At 47.3% G+C, this 19,340-nt stretch overlaps 1 protein-coding gene across 2 annotated transcripts in view; it reads right to left on the bottom strand.

Annotated features, from left to right (window-relative positions):
* The window catches only part of MLH1 (mutL homolog 1), a 949,066-nt gene that overhangs the window by 661,355 nt on the left and 268,371 nt on the right, over window positions 1-19,340 (bottom strand). For both annotated transcript variants that reach the window (XM_069613203.1, XM_069613202.1), the window contains exon 7: window positions 15,106-15,148. In XM_069613203.1, the coding sequence (XP_069469304.1) occupies window positions 15,106-15,148 (43 nt within the window). The remainder of the gene's footprint in view (window positions 1-15,105; window positions 15,149-19,340) is intronic.

Here is a 19,340-nt window from a genome sequence, read left to right as displayed (position 1 = left end):
ACCTCTGGATGGAGAACCTGACCCCCCCCCCTCCCGTGAGAGCAGATCATCTAGGTAGGGAAGACGGCGTGGAGGGCAGATGGACAAGTCGAGAATGTCCAGGTACCACATTCTCCGGGCCCATTGCTGGAGCAATGAGGATCATCCGGGAACCGAACCTCCGTAACCTCCACAGCACTTGCGAGATGACGGGGACTGGAGGAAGCGCGTACAGCAGTGGGAAGGACCACTCCACCACAAACGCATCTCCTAAGGCTTCTTTTGGAGGAAATTCCCGCAAGCAGAACCTTTCACACTTCCGTTTGACACTGGAGGCGAAGATATCCACTTGTGGGGTCCCCCAAAGGGCAAAGATCTCCAGGAGAATTTCCTGAGCCAGCTCCCACTCGTGAGAGATCGCGCTCTACCTGCTCTAGAGTGTCCGCCGTCTCATTTTCATCTCCGGTGAGATGAACTGCCGAGATCGAAATTTCCTGCTGTATGGCCCAGAACCAGAGCTGCATCACCTCCCTGCACAGAGGAAGTGACCCTGCCCCCCCTTTTTGTTGAGGTAGTGCATGGCCACTGTGTTGTCCGTCAGAATCAGGACATTCTTCCCTCGCACAGTCGGCAGAAAAGCCTTCAGGGCAAGCCTGACGGCCCTCAGCTCCGACAGATTGATATGGAGTCTGGACTCAGACGGAGACCAACGACCGCTGACTGTCAACTCGTTGGCATGAGCTCCCCATCCCATGAGGGATGGGTCCGTCACAATCGTCACCTCCGGCCAGGGTAGCCAAAATGGACCTCCCTTCATCAGATTGCCTTCGAGGGCCCACCACAGAAGGTCCTGGGAGGCCGAGGGCAGCACCTGAACGGGGTCCGCCATCCTGCTGGAGGACTGTGACCACTGCATCTTGAGAGCCCACTGCAGAGATCTCATCCGCAGTCAAGCCTCTGGCACCAAAAGAATGCAGGATGCCATGAGGCCGAGCAACCTCAAGAACTCGAACGCCGGGAGACTCTGGGCATGTTGAAACTTGTGCACCATCTGCAGAATGTGATGAGCCCTCACCTGGGGAGGAAACACTGACCCAGGGATGTGTCGAGCACTGCTCCGATGTACTGGAGCCGCTGGGTTGCCCAAAAGTGGGACTTCTTTAAGTTGAGGGAGAAGCCCAGCCTTTGAAGGGAGTGGCAGGTGACTGACAGATGATCCAGGACTAGCTCCGGAGAGCGCGCCCTGATCAACCAATCGTCCAGGTAGGGGTAGACGTGAATCCCCCCCTTTCCTGAGATACGCTGCCGCCACCACCACCATTAGCTTGGCGAAAACCCTCGGGGCGGAGGTCAATCCAAACGGCAGAACCCGAAACTGAAAGTGTGAGTCGCCAACCGCGAACCTCAGGTACTTCTTGGGCTTGGGATGGATCGGCACATGAAAGTAAGCGTCCTTGAGGTCGAGAGACACCAACCAGTCCTGAAGTTGAAGGGCCTGGAGGACTTGAGAGAGAGTAACCATCTTGATCTTGTCCTTCCTGAGGAGCTTGTTCAAACCACGCAAGTCCATGATGGGTCTCAACCCCCGTCTTTCTTCGGAATCAAAAAATAAGGGGAATACCATCCCTTGTTCCTCTCCGCTACAGGCACCAGTTCTATGCCGCCTTTCTCCAGTAGGGATTTGATTTCCTCCGCAAGGAGCGGATCCGGATTCTTCAAAGAGAAATTTCCTGGTGGATTGTCGTGAGGCCTCTGCCAGAAAGGAAGACAGTAGCCATGGGCTATGATCTCCAGAACCCACACATCTGAAGTAATGGCACGCCATTCTACAAGATGCTGCACCAGCCTTCCCCCAACTGGCAAACCATGGGACATGGCCTCATGACTGAGCTGAAGCGGCTGTGGCAGTGCCTGAGGGCAAAGAGGCAACTGCTCGAGCGGCCTTGGCACCTCGGGTACCCTGTTTTCCACCTCTGGTACTCCTACGCTGGCCGCTTTGACTTGCAGCTCCAATCGATTTACCAAAGATCAAGTAATATCGAAAGGAACCTCCCATCCATTGCAGTGCCCTAGGACAAAAAGGCGGAGGTTGGCGAACTGCAGCGCTCAACGACTTCGCTGCAGCCTTCGTGGTCTGCAACCTCTCGAGGCTCTCGTCAGCCTTGCTGTCAATAAGATGGTCACCATCAAAGGGCATGTTGAGAAGCCGGGCTTGTACATCCGGAGCGAACCCCGACTTCTGCAACCACGCAAACCTGCAACCACGCAAACCTGCGGTGCTCGCCGCCATGGACCGGCTGACACAGTCTGCCATGTCCAGACCTGACTGAACGGATTCACACATGGCCTCCTTGCCATCCTGTACAAGAGCAAGAAAGCCATCCCATTCCACCCCTTCGGGAATATGTTCAGCCTCTAAGGAAACACAATTCCACAGAGTATGAGTGAAACGTGCTAAGGCACACAGGGAGTTGACTGCTTTCAAACCATACCCCCTGAAGAAAACACTTTCTTCGCCCAACCGTCAAAACACTTGTCGTCCCTATCAGGAGGGATGGTAGGGTACGACGCCTGTTTAGCCGGGGCCGTGGCCGCTTGCACCACCAAACTCTCCGGAGTAGGGTGCACAGACAAGTAGCCAGGGTCGCCACTGGCTGGGCGGTATTTTCCCGGCAACGACTTCCCTACTGCCGGGAGACTCTCCGGAGCAGTCCAAGCCACCACCACCCTTCTTTGCAAGGCCATATGGAATGGCAGAACCGGGTCAATTGGTGGACCTAGGTCCAGGACATCTGTCAGGTCCACTGGGGGCGCAGACCACCCCAAGTACTCCAACACCCTTGACATAAGCCGTCGGTTCGAAGACTTGGCGTGCGTGCGTGCGTACCAGGCTCAGGCCTACCAAACTCCACCTCCGGGGAGGTTTCCAGACCACTGGCGTCATGCAACGACTGATGCAGGTCTTCAATATGGCTATGACCAGACAATATTTCATCAGGTACCTCATCAGGAACCAAACCTTCCTCAGACCCTTCTTACACCTCAGAAATATAATCCAGAGGCTGGAATGGGGGCACAGAAAAAGGGACAAATACACAAGGTACCTCCGACAAAGCATCCTCAAAAGGCGTCAAGGGCGTCAATGGTATCGGCATCGACGTCGACCTTGGCGCCGACTGCCTCGACAAAGTCCTCGAGGGAGGTGCCTCGAGCGTGTCCTTAGACTGCCTCGGCACCAAGGGTTTCCTCGGAGCTGGAGCCTCGAGTGAACCTCTCGACAGACATGGCGCCAATGGCGTCGCCGTCTTCGAAGAAGACCTCACAGGCTCCGACGGTCTCGAGGGCGTCGAGGACCGGGACCTGGAGCGGGCATGGCTAGAGCGATCCACCTTGTCTGATCAAGACCTCGACGGTTCTCGATCGCGCCGACCACCCGAACCCAAAGGCGTGCGAGTGATGGCTCTAGCACGGTCACGGCCGGCTCCTCTCGAAGGCGCGGCCAGACCGGAGCCCTGTGATTCAAAAATCACCAACATTTTCTTGCGAAATGCCTCCCATTCTCCAGGAGTAGAGTGCTCGTTGGGACAAGCAACCCGCCGATGGCCGGAGTCCTCGGACGAGGACGGGGAAAGCGACCAGTGACAGCGCTTCCACGAGTGCCTTGAATAGGCAGAGGAATGGCGGGACCCACTCCGGGACCAAGACCCCCTGGACTTACGCCGACGACGCGGAGAGTCGCCCCTGGAATCGTCGGTGAAAAGTCCAGTGGACCTCGGCTTACGGGGGTTTGGAAACCCTACCTACCGAAAGCTGCTTCTTCCACTCCTGCAAGGCCTTCGACGTGAGCGACTGGCATTCGTCACAATCGTACGTAGCGTGGTCCTCCCCGAGGCACCAGAGGCAGGCGTTGTGCTGGTCCGTCAGCGACATCTTAGCACCGCAGTCCCGACACTTCTTGAAACCCAACCGCGGGACGGAAGAAGAGGAAGACATGATACAATCTTCACAAACCAAGTTTAAAGAACCGATAGAAACTCAGAAGAACCGAGGCGCGCCGATATCTCCGAAACGAACACGTTTGTGGAAAAAACAGAACTGAGGCTACGGGCATCGTGGGTCCGACTTATAACATCCGGTGACATCAGCTCGACGGAGGCCCTCGAGGACAGCATATCGACGTCATCGACGTAGGACGCAGAAAATGTTCCGATGCAGCAGAGCTGTCGTGATTACCTGTCATAGATATGGAATACGTCAGAGGACCCAATCCCCTCGAATAACAGATTATAACACGCTACAAGTGGTTCAAAATGGGGCAGTTTGTGTGGTCCTGGGATTAGCCCGCAGAGACCATGTTTCTACCGCGAGACGAGTACTGGATTGGCTCCCGGTGGAGGCTAGGTTGCTTTTCCGCCTATTAGTCATCACATTCAAATGCAAACAGAGTCTAATGCCCCTATCCTATCTATTTGCAAGATCTGCTCACTAAGAAAGTCCATAGAAGGAATCTTGGATCCAGTAACCAGGTACAGTTGATGATTCCCAGATGTAGGACCATGAAGGCTGAAAAGGGGGCTTTATCGCAGCTCAAATGGCTTGCAACAGTCTGCCTCTGGATCTCAGATGCCAGAAATCCATGGATCTCTTTAAGAAGATGCTAAAAACAATGATGTTTGATTTAGCGCATGGGTTTTCCAGCTCAGGAGGAAGCATAATAGGCCAGTAATATTGTAATTTTTTTTTGTTTGTCTGCACCATGATGCCTTCGGGTCCATCGCTTGCGCATTATATAAAATTAAAACAAGTAAAGTAAAAGTAAAAAAGTAAAAAGTGGAACTATAATACCAGCCTGAGAGAGGCCTGGGAAAGGGACACATTCCCCTTACTTTGTGAACTATTTATCCCTCCAGAAGAAGGGAGTCATTTCTATGTTTGAATATACATTTTATTATGAATCACTCATGCATTAGTAATTGTTTCCTAAAATATTTTTCCTCCAACGTGTGTAACTTACACTGAATTACATCTGTACAACTGACTGTCATACAGTACCTGGGTTTGCAGGGGACGCAAGTGTCTTAGACTTTTGACACTTTGTTTCCTCTTTACCCAAAAGCATGCCACCTATGTTTCAATCTCCTTCCGAACCCTTACAATACTCATACTCTACTTTAAAGTTCCCCCGCTTGAAGACAACTATACAGTCAATGATGTGGATTGCAACTTGTGTGCTACATCACCTTCAGTACATGCAATGCCTAAAATCATCAGCCTTGAGAAGAGACCCAAGCTGAGGGAGCTATTCGGAGTTCAGTATTTCATTATTAAAATTCAGAAAGGACTAGCGACTCTCAGGATTTCCCTCACACAGAGGGTCATATACTACCATTCAATGGGAAAAGAAGATAATTAAGCACGAGGATGTTTTGTACTGTAACAAGTAGAGATGCAGTACTGAAAAGTGTAGGAGGTGGGTGCCCGAGCATGCCAATCCTCTGTATTTACAGTAGGAGGGCATACTACCGAATGCTGCTTTCTTCCTCTGAAATATCTCTCACCCCAACGCATGTCCATGGGTTTGCTACCAGATTCCCTCTCAAAAATATGTTTGCCCACTACTAAACACCAACATTGCTGTTCTTTCAGGGATTTGTGACAGATCATTAACGCGCTGATCAAGGAAGATGAAGCACAAACTGCGACCCAGCAAAAATCTCAGCAGTTCTCTCATGACAGGATCAATGTTACAGACAGAGTCAGGCACCATGCTCTGTGATCTCTCCGTTGGATATGATGGACTGCAACGTGAGTTATACTTTGCAGATGCCTTTGAGGGCGGTGGTGGGGGGTGGTTTGTGCCAACTTTACATAGAGTTGACCAACTGTACTTGAAAGCATGATCCATTACATTCAATGCATTTAGGCTTATGCAGACTTGGATTTGACTTTGCATTTTGACACTTGGGAGTCCTGGACTCATATTGGGAAAAATTGTAAACTCAGAAGTAGGACTGTAATTTAACAGGGTAAAATACAGAAAATCATTTTCTGCAGTTTTGCTATGCATGGTGAGTGTGTGCATGCATCTGTATGGTGCACAGGTGGTAGATTTATGTAATAATCAAGACTGTAACCCATGATACACAATGTTAAGAAGAAGCAGATGCTGCATGCAAAATAGTGCATCGAGATAAAGATGAGGATGTGGATTACATTCTGTTAATGAACTGGAAATCTGTCGTTCGGGAGGTTCAACTGGGTTACCTTCAGAAGAGAGTATACCACCGCTGATGTACCCAAGAGAAAGTCCATGTCTGGGAGAGAGTCTAAAAAGTTCCAGAGACTCCCTAATTGAGGGCACAGTGGATACTGCCTTCTTTAGGGAATTACCCATTTTGATCGTTAAAAAAATCAATGGAATGGTACATTTGACCGATTTTGGCCAGTAACATTCGACCGATTTTTAAAAATACCAAATATGTGGAGCGGGGGTTGCAGAGGAGTCCCCCCACACCCTATGTTCGGTATTTTTGGCCATGGGAGGTTGCTGTTTCCTCAACATTGGAGGCGGGGACCAAAAAAAGAATTAAAAAAAGGGACCCTGCAGCCTCGGATCCGACCCGCGTTAGAGGAACGGACCAGACGCGGTGGGGGTGCAGGGCAAGCAGCGGCGAGCAAGCAAGTAGGGTAGGGGGGTGAGGGTGGAGTAAGGCACATTTGGGTTTGTTTGGCAGAAGTGCAAATCGATTCGCGGTGAAATGTACTACGGGCAATTCCGCTGCAAATGATTACACTTCGGTCAAAGAACCCAAATCCTTCTTTAAGGAGGTGTCCACATAGTCTGTGGGTCTGTATTCCCATATGAGTAAGACATGCATTACTTACCGTAAAAGCATTTCTGATGATTGCATCTGCTTAGATTCACATGCTGTGCATAGTCCGACATCCAGTGATCACTGAGGAGTATTGCATTTTGTTTTTCGTAGTCGAAAAGGGGACGTCGACATAGGCGTGTCTGTAATACTATCCCTATAGTGACGTGTAGTGTACCCAAAATCCCTCACGTGTCGAGGTCCCTCTGTATTTTTTCTGCCCTGAGGGAGCCTTCTTAGTACGTGAGTACAGAAAAGAGAGAGAAGATAATAAGACGTCTATGGTCCTTCCATCCGCGCTGGGAGGAAGGGTGGGCGCATGTGAATCTAAGCAGATACAATCATCAGAAATGCTTTTACGGCAAGTAATGCAGGTCTTCTGATGTTTGTTAATCTGCTTAGAATCACATGCTGTGCAAAGACTAACGAGCAATACCCGGAGTTGGAGGGGGGTTGTGAGAAGGAACAGTAGAGAAAAGATGTCTTAGTACTGCTTGTCCCACCTGGGAATCAGATCTCGAATGAGCATCTAGGCAGTAGTGTTTTGTAAAGGTGTGTACAGAACTCCAGGTTGCCACTTTGCAAATGGACTCCAGGGGTACATTTGCAATGAATGCTATGGATGCCCCAGTGCCTCAAGTAGAATGTGCTCTTGGCTTGAAGGGTAGTTCTCTCTTAGTAAGAGAGAAACAGAGAGTGATGCATTGGACAATCCATCTAGATATAGTGGATTTAGAAACTACATCACCTTCTCTTCCTGCCGCCACCGAGACAAAGAACTGATTAGTCTTTCTCAGTGGTCTAGTTCTTTCCATATGAAACATGACCGCCCTGGGCACATCGAGTGTGTGTAGGCTTTTTTCTCCCAAGTTTGATGGGTTTTGAAAGAACGTTGGTAGCTCTAGAGACTGGTTGACATGGAATTTTTAAATGAATTTCGGTGCAAACCTAGGGTGCGTGCGTAGAACCACCTTATCTTCGTGAACTGTTACAAAGGGATCTAGTATGGAGAGCGCTTGTAGTTCACACACTCTCCTAATGGAGGTGATAGCGATTAAGAAAGCAGTTTTAAGAGTGAGATTCTTAAGGGTTGCTTTGTGCATGGGTTCGAAGGGGGAGCCCATTGGCCTGGTTAGTACAACATTTAGATCCCATCTGGGAGCTGGGTTAGATTATAGGAGGGGTGGATCCTTTTCACTCCCTCCATGAAGGCTTTTATAACTGGAACTTACCACCATGACACCTTGTGTTGAGACGTAGTAAATGCGGAGAGTGCAGCTAGGTGAACTTTAATAGAATTAAAGACTAATCCTGAGTCTAACAAGTGAGTCAGGTATAGAACAATTTGTGTGGGAGAGCAGTAAACAGGGTTGACGCTGTTCGCCCTACACCAGATGACAAACCGTTTCCACTTGCTAGTGTAGCAGTACGAGTGTTCGTTTTCCTTGCCTCTCTAAGAATGTCCATGCATCTCTGTGGGAGATGCAAATGTCCAAATTCTATGACCTCAGGAGCCAGGCTGCTAAATTCAGGGTCTTTGGGCATGGGTGCAGCGTTCTGCCCCTGTACTGTGACAGCATGTTGTACGGGCAGGGTAGTTTCACCGGTGGAGAAAGAGACATCTCCATCAGGTGAGCGAACCAGGGTTGGCGGGCCCACATGGGGGCCACCAGTATCATGGTAACTGGTTCCTGGTGCATCTTGTGCACTATCTTGTTGAGAAGGGGAGTCGGGGGGGGGGGAAAGCGTAAACAAATTTCCCTGACCATGAAATCCAGAGACCGTTCCCCTTGGAGAGGTTCTGGGGGTACCTGGAGGCGTAATCTTGGCATTGGGTGTTCTCCAGAGTCCCGAACAGATCTATTTCTGGGAAGCCCCATTCTGCGAAAACGTTGGAGACGATGTCTTCTTGTAATCGCCATTCGTACTCTACGGGCAGAGGGAAGTCTCTGCCGAGTTCGTCTGCCAGAAGACTGAGTTCCCCTGGTACATGTTGGGATAATAGGAACATGTTGTGTTTGAGAGCCCACTTCCATATGTTCTGGGACAGCTTGGACAGTCCTGGAGAGTGAGTGCCCCCCTGCTTGTTCAGGTAGTACATGGCCGTGGTGCTGTCTATGAGGACCAGCACGGTCTTCCCTTGAAGGTGTGTCTGAAAAGCCTTCAGTGCTTTGAAGACCGCCAGTAGTTCCAGCAAGTTTATGTGTTTGGACGCCACAGACATGCAGTCTGACGGGAAAGGTGAGCACCCCATCCTGTGAGGGATGCGTCTGTGGTTAGAGTGGCTTCCACTGTGGGGGTGGTGAATGGTTTCCGTATAACGAGGTTTTCCTTCGACCACCACCGCAGCGAGAGAACCAGGGCCTCCGAGACCACCACTTGATCGTCCCATTGTCCGCTGGCCTGACACCACTTGCTGTGGAGCCACTCTTGCATTGGACGTATGCGCAGTCGCGTGTGAGGTACCAAATAAATACATGACGCCCTCATTCCTAGCAACCGCATGGCTTTGCGTACCGTCACCTCTCGACCGGCTACATACTGGGGGATCCGAAACAGCATATTTTGGACCCTCTCGGAGGGGAAGAAGAGGCCGTCCCTTGTTCGAATTAGAGCCCCTAGGAATTGTTTGACTTGACTGGGGTCTAGGCTGGACTTCTTCTCGTTGATGGAGAAGCCCAGTTGGAACAAAAGGTCTACAGTCTTTTGGGTATTTGAGAAGCATGCCTCGTAAGAATCCCCTGTTGTGAGCCAATCGTCGAGGTAAGGGTATACTGGAATGGACAACCTGCGCAGGTGGGCCGATACAACTGCCAGTACTTTCGTGAATACCGCCGGTCCTGACGCTATGCCGAAAGGTAGCACTTTGAACTGGTAGTGTTTGTCCTCTATCATAAACCTGAGGTATTTTCTGTGCGCTGGCAACATTGAAATATTGAAGTATGCATCTTTCATTTCCAGTGTTGCCATGTAATCCCCCTGAGATAGCAGGGGAATTACTTCCTGTAAAGTCGGCATACAGAATTTTTGAGGTTTAACAAATTTGTTCGCTGGGCGAAGATCTAGTACAGGGCGCACGGTTAAATCCTTTTTGGGTACAAGGAAGTACACTGAATAAATACCCTCCTTTACCTGTGATAGAGGCACAACCTCTATTGCTCCTTTTTCCAGTAGCAGTTCGACTTCTTGAAGAAGGATGGCGAGGTGCTCCGGTGATGGGCGTCTTCCCCTTGGGAGTCTGACTGTAGGGGACCGAATGAATTTGATGCAGTAACCGAGGGCTATGGTTGACAGTACCCAGCAGTCTGTGGTTATTCCCTCCCATGCTGGTAGAAATTATGTTAACCGGCCCCCGACCGGAGATGCATGGGAGGGGACCCGAACCTTTGCGTCATTTGGTGTTGGTAGCCGGGGAGCCTCTAGGAGTGGGCCCCCGACCTCTTCCCTTTCCACGACAGATATTTGACCCTGGGATCTTCATGAAGTATCTCCCTTGGCCTTTTGGGTGTAACATGTTCAGGGGTGGACATGAACCTATCCAGTTTGTTCATACAAGATTGAAATCTTTCCAAAGTCTACTGGGGTAACCTCGAGCGGTCTGGAGGCGGAAAGGGGTGCTCTTCCGCCTGTAGCCATTGAGATCTCTCCCATAGCGTGGAGGATATACTCTCGTCAACCTCTGAGAACTGTTGTCGTGGGCTAGGTCCTTCTTTCAACGGTGGTGGAGGTTCCGGCGTACCGTCCGTCTGTTTCGGCGTCTCCCTGGCCTTGTGAGCGGGACTCAGCGACTCCCTCGCCATCCGTCTTTGAGCGTCAGAGGAGACTATTCTAGCCAAGCTCTCGACGACTAAACTATCCGTCGAGGCCTCGTCTTGCACAGTCTTCGGTGGTGCTGGGAGGTTTTCGTCGACGGCCGCTCTCTTACAAGGCGTGGCGTCTGGCGTTTTGGTGATAGCGCCCTTATTTGTGGATGGCCCAGTCGCTAGCCACGCCTGTGGTTGCGGGTAGGGCTTGCGACCCTTATGGTCGGCGGAGGCTGCCGATCCGGCGTCTCCGTAGGCGCTAGGGCTTTCTTTGACTTAGTCGAAGGAGGGCCGTGAGTTGTGTGTTTAGTTTCATGCTTTCCATGTGTGTCGGCATCGCCGGGGTGTATATCCCCATAAGTAGGGCGTTTGCCGAACCTGTCGGGGCCGGGGACAGACGCGGAGGAGCGGGAACGCTGCTTAGAGAGGTCGACCACCTCCGAGACGGAGATAGCGTTATCACTGTCCCCCTCATCACATTCGGCGGCGGCGGGTGAGGAATCAGCCTTTGACATAGCGTAGGCTGCCCACCTCTTGACCCCTGTTTGGGCGAAGTAGTTTACAGGCTGCACAGCCGTCCTCGTTGTGGTCGAGGGGTAAGCAGCGGTTACACCGCTTATGCTCATCTTTCCACGTGAATTTGCTGTTGCAACGTGGGCAAAATCTAAAGGGAGCCCTAAAAGTGACAACGACCCCGAAGGAAAGGGGGGTGAGAGAGAAAGGCATTTTAGAAAGGAAACAGAAGTGTCCCACAACCCCCCTCTGTCCCTACTGTAAAGGCCGGCGAGGCCAGCCCACGTGTTCGTCAGCGCCAATTGGTTCACCTCTGTTGAAACCGCCGCCGAAGATCTTGACTCGGCAGGGGAAAACAGCTAGGCCGTCGAAGAAGGGCCGGAGGCGTTTGGATTTAGCGATAACTGACAAGAAACGACCAAGGGTCGAATAATGGTATTGCAATGTCTTACGAGCTCTGCATTAAGGCGACCAGTTTCTGGGCGGAAAAAACAATCAGAGGGACCTCAACGCTACACGTCACTATAGGGCTAGTATTACAGACACGCCTATGTCGAAGTCCCCTTTTCGACTACGAAAAACAAAATTCAATATACTCCGCAGTGACCACTGGATGTCGGACTATGCACAGCATGTGATTCTAAGCAGATTAACAAACATCAGAAACATACTATCACCAGGGCACTAGAAAACTAAGGACAATACAAGACAACAATCCGAAACACTCCTCTACCGTAGGTTTAATTCAGAGCAAAGGTGGACAAAAGCGGGAGAGAGCAAGTGGAGAGAGAGAGAGAGAGAAAGGAGTGGAGTACCTGCTAAGAAAACATTTTTCTAATGTAACCTGGAGAGTGTTATGATAGGGAACACCTATTAAAACCCCAAATGGAGCCAGATGGAGAATGCTACAGCCTTGAGGCCCCCGACATTAGCTAGTTTGTATGCAGTAGGGGTTAGAAGCCAGCCTGGGGACAAGGGAGGTCTGGGCTGGATGGGAGCCAACGAGAAGAAGAGAGGAAGGGACGTCTATTAGTCTGACCCAATCCCTGGTCAATCTTTTTCAAGTCTGAATATCTAATCTTGTTTTCAATAAAAACCCTTGAACCACAGGCTGAGATTGTAAAGCCACCCATGACAATATTTAGTGAGTTGGGGATAGCAGGAATCGGGTCTGCTCCCTGCTCTGCAATCAGCACCAAGTCAGGTGTGCATGGGGAGGGGTGATGCGAAGAAAGGAAGCAAGGGGTGAGCCGTTTCAGCGCAACAGTGCCATTGAAGACGTTTGTGCTAGGGAGTGGAGGATGAGGGGTGGGGAAGCAGTAAGAGGTCCAGATTGTTTTTGTGTCCATTAAGTGCTGCGTTTCCAACAGCCTTTACAAGCTACTGAATAAGTGGTTCAAGCAGCAGGGAATAATTAAAGTCAATAAATATGTAACTCAATGCATTCACCAGCATTGCATGCCTGTTTTCTGCACTAATGAAATTCGATAAAGCACTTCCAAAAAATAAGTAGGGAATCATTACATAAAAACAACAAAAATGAAACACTCTCAGTAGTGCCCAAAGGATTTAATTTCTTTTTGTCCCATCAACAGTAAACTAATGGCTTCAACACTTCAAAAGTTGTCCACACAACGTGCGCCACGACAACTCGGTATTAGATATATGATTTACTAAAAGCATTTGCAATACAAATAAGCAGGATTACATCAAACCAATAATAGCTCAATAAAGCCTCACCTATTTGAGAATATAGCATCAGAGGAGTGGATTTAAGCCTGGGGGAGGCTCATAGAGCAGTGTAGATGTTTTCTGTGTACTGTATGGGATGCCAATTCAACAGCTTTTGCAAGCTCCGTGTGCATGTACTGTATGTACACATGCCAATAGACCCCAGGCATAAAAAGCAGCTGTGATCAATCCAGAGGTTTCGTCCCTTCTTCCTTGTGGGGTGCCACCCCCTTTGAGGCTAGAGAGGTGGGCCCGTTAAGCAAAACTATCCACTAGGGGTTTGGGAAAGCGGGACCTCACTAGGAGAGACTCCTAGTGAGGTCATCCCCATAAGGAACTCCCTAGAACGCTCTCCATGGGCTTGACAGCGGATCATAAAAAACATGGCCCTTTTGTGTCACGTAGCAAGAATAAAAGGCACAATCACCCTTGAATGGAGGAGAATACGCAGAGGCAAGCCTCCGATGTGCTGGTGACATTGAGGGGTGAAGCCGTGCTGCAGAGCAGAGCCAGCTGTGGCAAGGAGAGAGAACAGAGAAGGGAAGAGACGCTGCTGATGAGCCCCCCTTATCTGGAGGCGTGATGACGTGGAGCACGTGGTGGGCCCGGGCATGAGAAACTGTGCAGAACCCAGAGTGCGAGGTAGGAACAAATAGTCAGCTCGCAACAAAGGAGTCAAGGAAGTGCACAATACTGCAAGAGCAAACTCGCTCGTATCGAGAACGCAACACCAGAAATCCGTGGAGAACTCTGCCGCTACTGAGCAGACGCCAGCTCACTCGAGCAAACCCTGTGACTGAGAAGGTACCAGGTTGCTCACAGACCAGAGCGTAAAAGTGGGAAAAGGAAGGAATACCCTAAACACCTCCTAGGGGCATAATGGCCCAGAGAGAGAGAAGGAAACAAATGACCATGAGGGTTACGGAAGCCCAAGAAACATGAATATTGTAATTAGTCAAACGGCTCACAGAAGCTCTCGAGAATCAAGAGGAATCCTCTATGAGGAGGATTCACCAATACGCCTGGGAGATAAGTGAAACATCGGGACAGAGAAATCCAACGGATACAGAGGGAGCAAATTCAAGGGGAACACAGAGACAACCAAGATGTGAACATAGTGGGGCGAACTCCATTCAAGTTATGGAGAGGGATTAAGGTGGTATCCCTCCACCTACAACAACTTGGACATTTGATTTTTTCAGGAACTTAAGACTTTACTTTGGAAATTGAGATACTTGATAACAAGGACCGGAACTGTTAAACCCAGGGGAATGTTTTCCACCAATAAACATTGGATCGGAAACCAGGAGAGATTACTGGGAACCCTGAGTGAGATTGGGGTGAATAACCCTAAAGGCAAGACACTCTGCCTAGCTTTCTTTTATGTTTTTTCTAAGTGGTAGGGCCAGTTTAGAGAATAGGTTTGGACAGAGGACCTTTTTTATTTTGACTATTGACAAACACCTTTAGTATAGTTTGTTAGGAAGTGAACTCCCCTTTACCTATAGGGTTGGCAGGGCATTTTCATTCAAGTTAAATAAGAACCCTTGTTGGATCACTAAGGATAAAAAGCAGTGGTTAAATTAAAACAAACAAGTAATAGCTCAGCATTAAAAATGTACTCTTTTGCGAACAGATTCAAAATAACAGTGCTGCGGACCAAAATCTGGGACAGTTGAGTAAGTGTTTGCCCAGTTGATGAGGTGCTCATCAGGTTCCAACCCTGGTGCCCAAATCTATTATAGATAACCAAGGCAGTGCTCAACCCTATAAACACAAATACTACGGGGAACAATGGGTGCCTGAGCATCCGTGTGCTTGGAAAGCACAAACATCACACTTGCCACTCCATGGTTAATTTGTGGCAAGTGACAGCTGATGAATGACAAGGAGCCACCTAGAGGTGAAATGATCAAAATAGCCTCAGCTGTCTTGTGTCCTGCATGCGTGAGAGACAAATGAGCCCAACATAGTGGTGAAAGGTGCTGGTGAGATGCCAAATACGGCTTGTAAAGCACATACTTGCAGAGGTAAAATAAAACCTCAAATCCAGCAACCCTGGTGTAAAGTCTGTGCCATGTTGTATGGGGGTCAAAAGTGATGTAAAGAACCTCTTCATGAGTATCACCGTTGTTTAGCAGTGTTCGCTAATCCACCAACGATTACTATACATTAACAAATGAGTACATACTATTCTACTCACTTACCTTTTTAACTGAAAAGCTAACTCCTGAATTATGTATTGCATACCTATGTAAAAAAACAGACAGTCAATCAGACATGATCAATTAAAAGCATTAATAGTACGAGGGCATATTTAAATCATAAATGATAGAAAAACAACTAACTGTAAGGGTAGTGAGATACTTCAACTCAAAAAGAAAAACCAAGCAATACAATCACATTTAGCATAACCAACAATAACATAAAATGATAACCGAAAGCCAACATGGAGCGAGCTAGGCCGGATGAAACAACATAAAAATAAAGTACCAGAAAATAAAAAGAATAGTCAAACGGACAGGGAAGTAGTCAGGTAGGTTTCCAGGGTCTAGAGATTAAACAAGCTGGAGAGTGCAGAATTGCCATCAAATGGGAAGGAGCACATGTAGCTAAATCAGTGAGAAGAACAAGGTCAACATAAACTCTGGAAAGGAACAGGGCTTGAGTGGCAACCTTTTTATGAAAACGGGTAAGAAATATTTGATTTGATTTGTACTTAGGAAAACAATTGGGATAGAATATGAAATAAGCTTAATGATGCAAGATACAAATCTAAAAACTGAGCGAACCCCAGGAATTTGCCAAACAAGCAAGACTATTGGAAATGCCTACAGCATACATTGTAGAAAGTCAGTGCTTTTCTAAAGCTGAAGAACCAAAGTTATGAGAAAAAAATCTATTATTGGCATATTAGGTTCAAAAAAATCGTGGCCAATGTAGTCTTCATTAGGATCAAGGCATATTTTCTATGGCCGTATTAGGACTGAGTGTCAATTGCATTCCAGTTGTAAAAGATTTACTAACCTACGAAAGGTTTCAAAGTGGTTGTTAGGCGTTCTGGTTAACTTTGCAGCGCACCTGTAGCCCACACAATTAACTCTCCCCATTGTCTCTGAAGATACCCTTGGCATGGGAGGAGTGAAACCAAATCCTCCTCATTCTCTTTTATAGCAAAGAAAACCAGAGGCCCTTATCGGAGAGCCCCGTGAACATACTGGAGGGCATTTCCTTGCTATTGTTCGCAGGCCCCTCCATATCAACAGAGCACATACGTGCGAGGCTATAAACGATGTGGAGACTTATTGAATTTCACAGAGGGTGCATAGAGATCACGCATCCCCTGTACAGCAAGTGACATTACATGTATGCCATCCACATGAGACAGGCAACTGATGCACTGCCACAGCCCCACTTTCTGAAGAGCAGTGGTATAAAAAGGAAATGTGTCCCGAATGAAGCGTCTTTGCAACTCCATGGCATGCAGTATTAGAACTGAAAAACATTTCAGATCAAGTAAGCCCCCAGGGATTTTTCATGCTTTTTCTTTGCAAATACCAGGATTATGGTGGTCACAATTTCGACAATTTATATTTTCCTCCAGTTATTTGAGAAATGATCTGGAATCATCCTGCAGACCTTGACAGTGGGAAGAGGTTTTGCTAAGTAGGGGGTCTGCAACATTTGACTTTCCACATGTTTTGGACTAAAACTCCCATCAGGCTAGCCAGCATAGTCAATGCAGATCCCTGCTCTAAATTATCTTGCACTACTATTACAGTCAGTCTTTTCTGTTAATTATGTTAAGCATGGAGTACTGATATACACATACTACTATGGAAGTTCTTGTACTTTCTGGCCCCTCACAGATGCTGAATATGACTACTAAGTACCTGCACCCCTACCCTGTCATCACACATTCCCCCCTCTTTTATTCTCTGGTTACGTAAGCAAAGTGGTGGGGAGATGTCCATTGTGGCTTTGTGCGCACTTCCAGACCCTTGTGGACAACATCTGGAGTCATTGGCAAAATTTGATGTATGGCAGAAGTTCCATGTGCAGCAAATGTTAAAACGGATATTTAACAGATCAATCCATGGTTACAAACACTATATTTGATGTGGAGTGGGCTCACTCGAGAGTATCCAATCTTCATGAACTTAATCGGACCATAAAACGAGGATAACCTCTGCAAAGTGTGGCTCTCCAGCCCAATGCCACGACAGTAGAGCCCTATAATTGACAGTGCTAAGGCAGTGGGGAGATGCAGCAGTAGAAGCAAACGGACACTGCCAGAATCCAGCACAAACCTATCAAAATACACTACCTCTAGACTTGGTGTTTCACAAAGGACAGAACTAATGTGAGAGTACATGATTTCAGATTATGATAATTCGCAATATCCTGCTAGAGTTCAAGCATAGCACATCTTTTGCAGCCTAGAAAGGCTGAGCAGTTGTTTCAACTGTCAGACATACAATACCATTTTTCCCCAATAAAGGAGCACAACGTGGGGGAAAACAGAAAAACAAAGAGCAGCAGTACATATATGAAAAACAGAACACACACATTGTGCGTCATGGTCGCACTAACGTGGGTTTAGACGAGAGAGAACAGACAATTATAAAGATTTTTATTAAACCAATGTTCTTTAGTGGTAAAAAGACAAAGTAGTCTAAGCAAGGAAAAAAACAGCAACGCGCTTCGTGCCCTCGTGAGCCCTTGATCACGCTGCAAGCACACCGAGTGAGTTAAATGCAGGTGCAGCTACTCTATAGTCTTTCATCTCGGCCCAAACAGGTATGGTAAAGCAGGACAGCCATGTCAGAATACTGTTAGACCAACAGAGACCTGATGTTTAGTTTAACGTATTTAATTCATTCATTCATTGCTGCAAATTCATCACATGGATAGCAACCGAAGTAGCTATGATAACCGGTTTCGGCAGCAATTAAAAAATTACCACAGTTGCAGGTCGATTGGCAGTAAACCATGCGCAAGGAGAATTATAGCCCTAGAAATGCGCCCAAAGTGGGTATTCATGCACACAATACTGTGCATGCCAAGATGGTTAACAAATGGTCCATGCTGACATACTGGATGTACATACGGATAATTAGTGAGACTAGAATGGTCAAATAATTCCACAAGTGGTAACAAATAGAACACCAACAATTAGAACCACCCCAGTCTCATATTCTGGTTGTGAAACTCATAATACATTTTAGCCTAGATGCAAATTTTATACGCAATAAAGTGACTAATGCAAGCGATATGTAGGTATAAATAAACAATCCTACGCAGTTGCTCACTGACCTTGTTGGTCAAGGCATCATTCAAGCCAGAATTTGGAGTACATAACATGTCATGTAAATAAAGAGCATAATGCATCCTAAACATGCGGAGCTCAGATTATCAGATATATGGCAATAATCACCAATAAAGTGCCAGGTGCATAGTTCAATACACTACAAGGTTATACGCAATTGATAAAATGACTAGTGCATGCAATACATAAGTATAAATAAGTGAACAGTCCAATACAATACACAGACATTATTGGACCATCCAAACCAGGATTTTGAGTACATAGTGAGTCACATGGATAAAGTGCATAATGCATCCTGAGACATGCCGGAGCTCAGATTATCAGACATAAGGCAATAGTCGCAAATAAAGTGCCAAGTGCATAAGTAATCATATAACACAGAATTAAAATAGCGAACAGATTGCCATTACTTGGTTGTAGTTAAAATAGTAATGTATACTTATGCTTACAGATAGAACATCAAATGCATCATCAACCATGGACATAACCTAAATTACCAAACAATACAGCAATGGATTCGTCTGAGAATAAGAACCAAATCCAATATGCAAGTCCCAAACCCCAATCATCAATCATGAAAGCAGGTAACACAACTTGGAGCATAAACCATACTAGATCAAAATACTAAACAGCCATCTAAACACATAGAGACGCCACTATAAAGAACAAATATGGAATGTGAAAGGTAAAACCAAAAAATAATAAAGAAAAGCCAGCAGTCAACTGAAAATTAATAATAAGAGTGAAATAAAAGATGAGAACTCTAAGACCCATCGACTAGCCATTACACTAAAATCAGCTAGTAAAGAAAATAAAAAGAACTGTGTCAGAATGAAAGACAATACACCCAAATATGAAAACAAATTGGAATGCAACAAAAAGAGAGCGCTCACTATTACTCCGTCAGAGCACAAAAGTAACAAGTAATAGAAATAGAAAAATTAAGACATAGATTATCAAAGCACACCAAAGAAATACAACTAAAAAAGCCATAACAATTCATGAGTTAAACACCTATAAATCTGAATAGCTCCTCATCGATATTATGGCCTCGAGTCACTTTATGTTTGGAAGTCAATGATAAGGTGGGTTTCAAATTGTCTTAATCTGAAT

The sequence above is a fragment of the Ambystoma mexicanum genome, chromosome 5p (assembly GCF_040938575.1).
Source record: "Ambystoma mexicanum isolate Mex_15411 chromosome 5p, UKY_AmexF1_1, whole genome shotgun sequence".
NCBI classification, from domain to species: domain Eukaryota; kingdom Metazoa; phylum Chordata; class Amphibia; order Caudata; family Ambystomatidae; genus Ambystoma; species Ambystoma mexicanum.
This window is presented reverse-complemented; position numbering and strand designations above follow the sequence as displayed.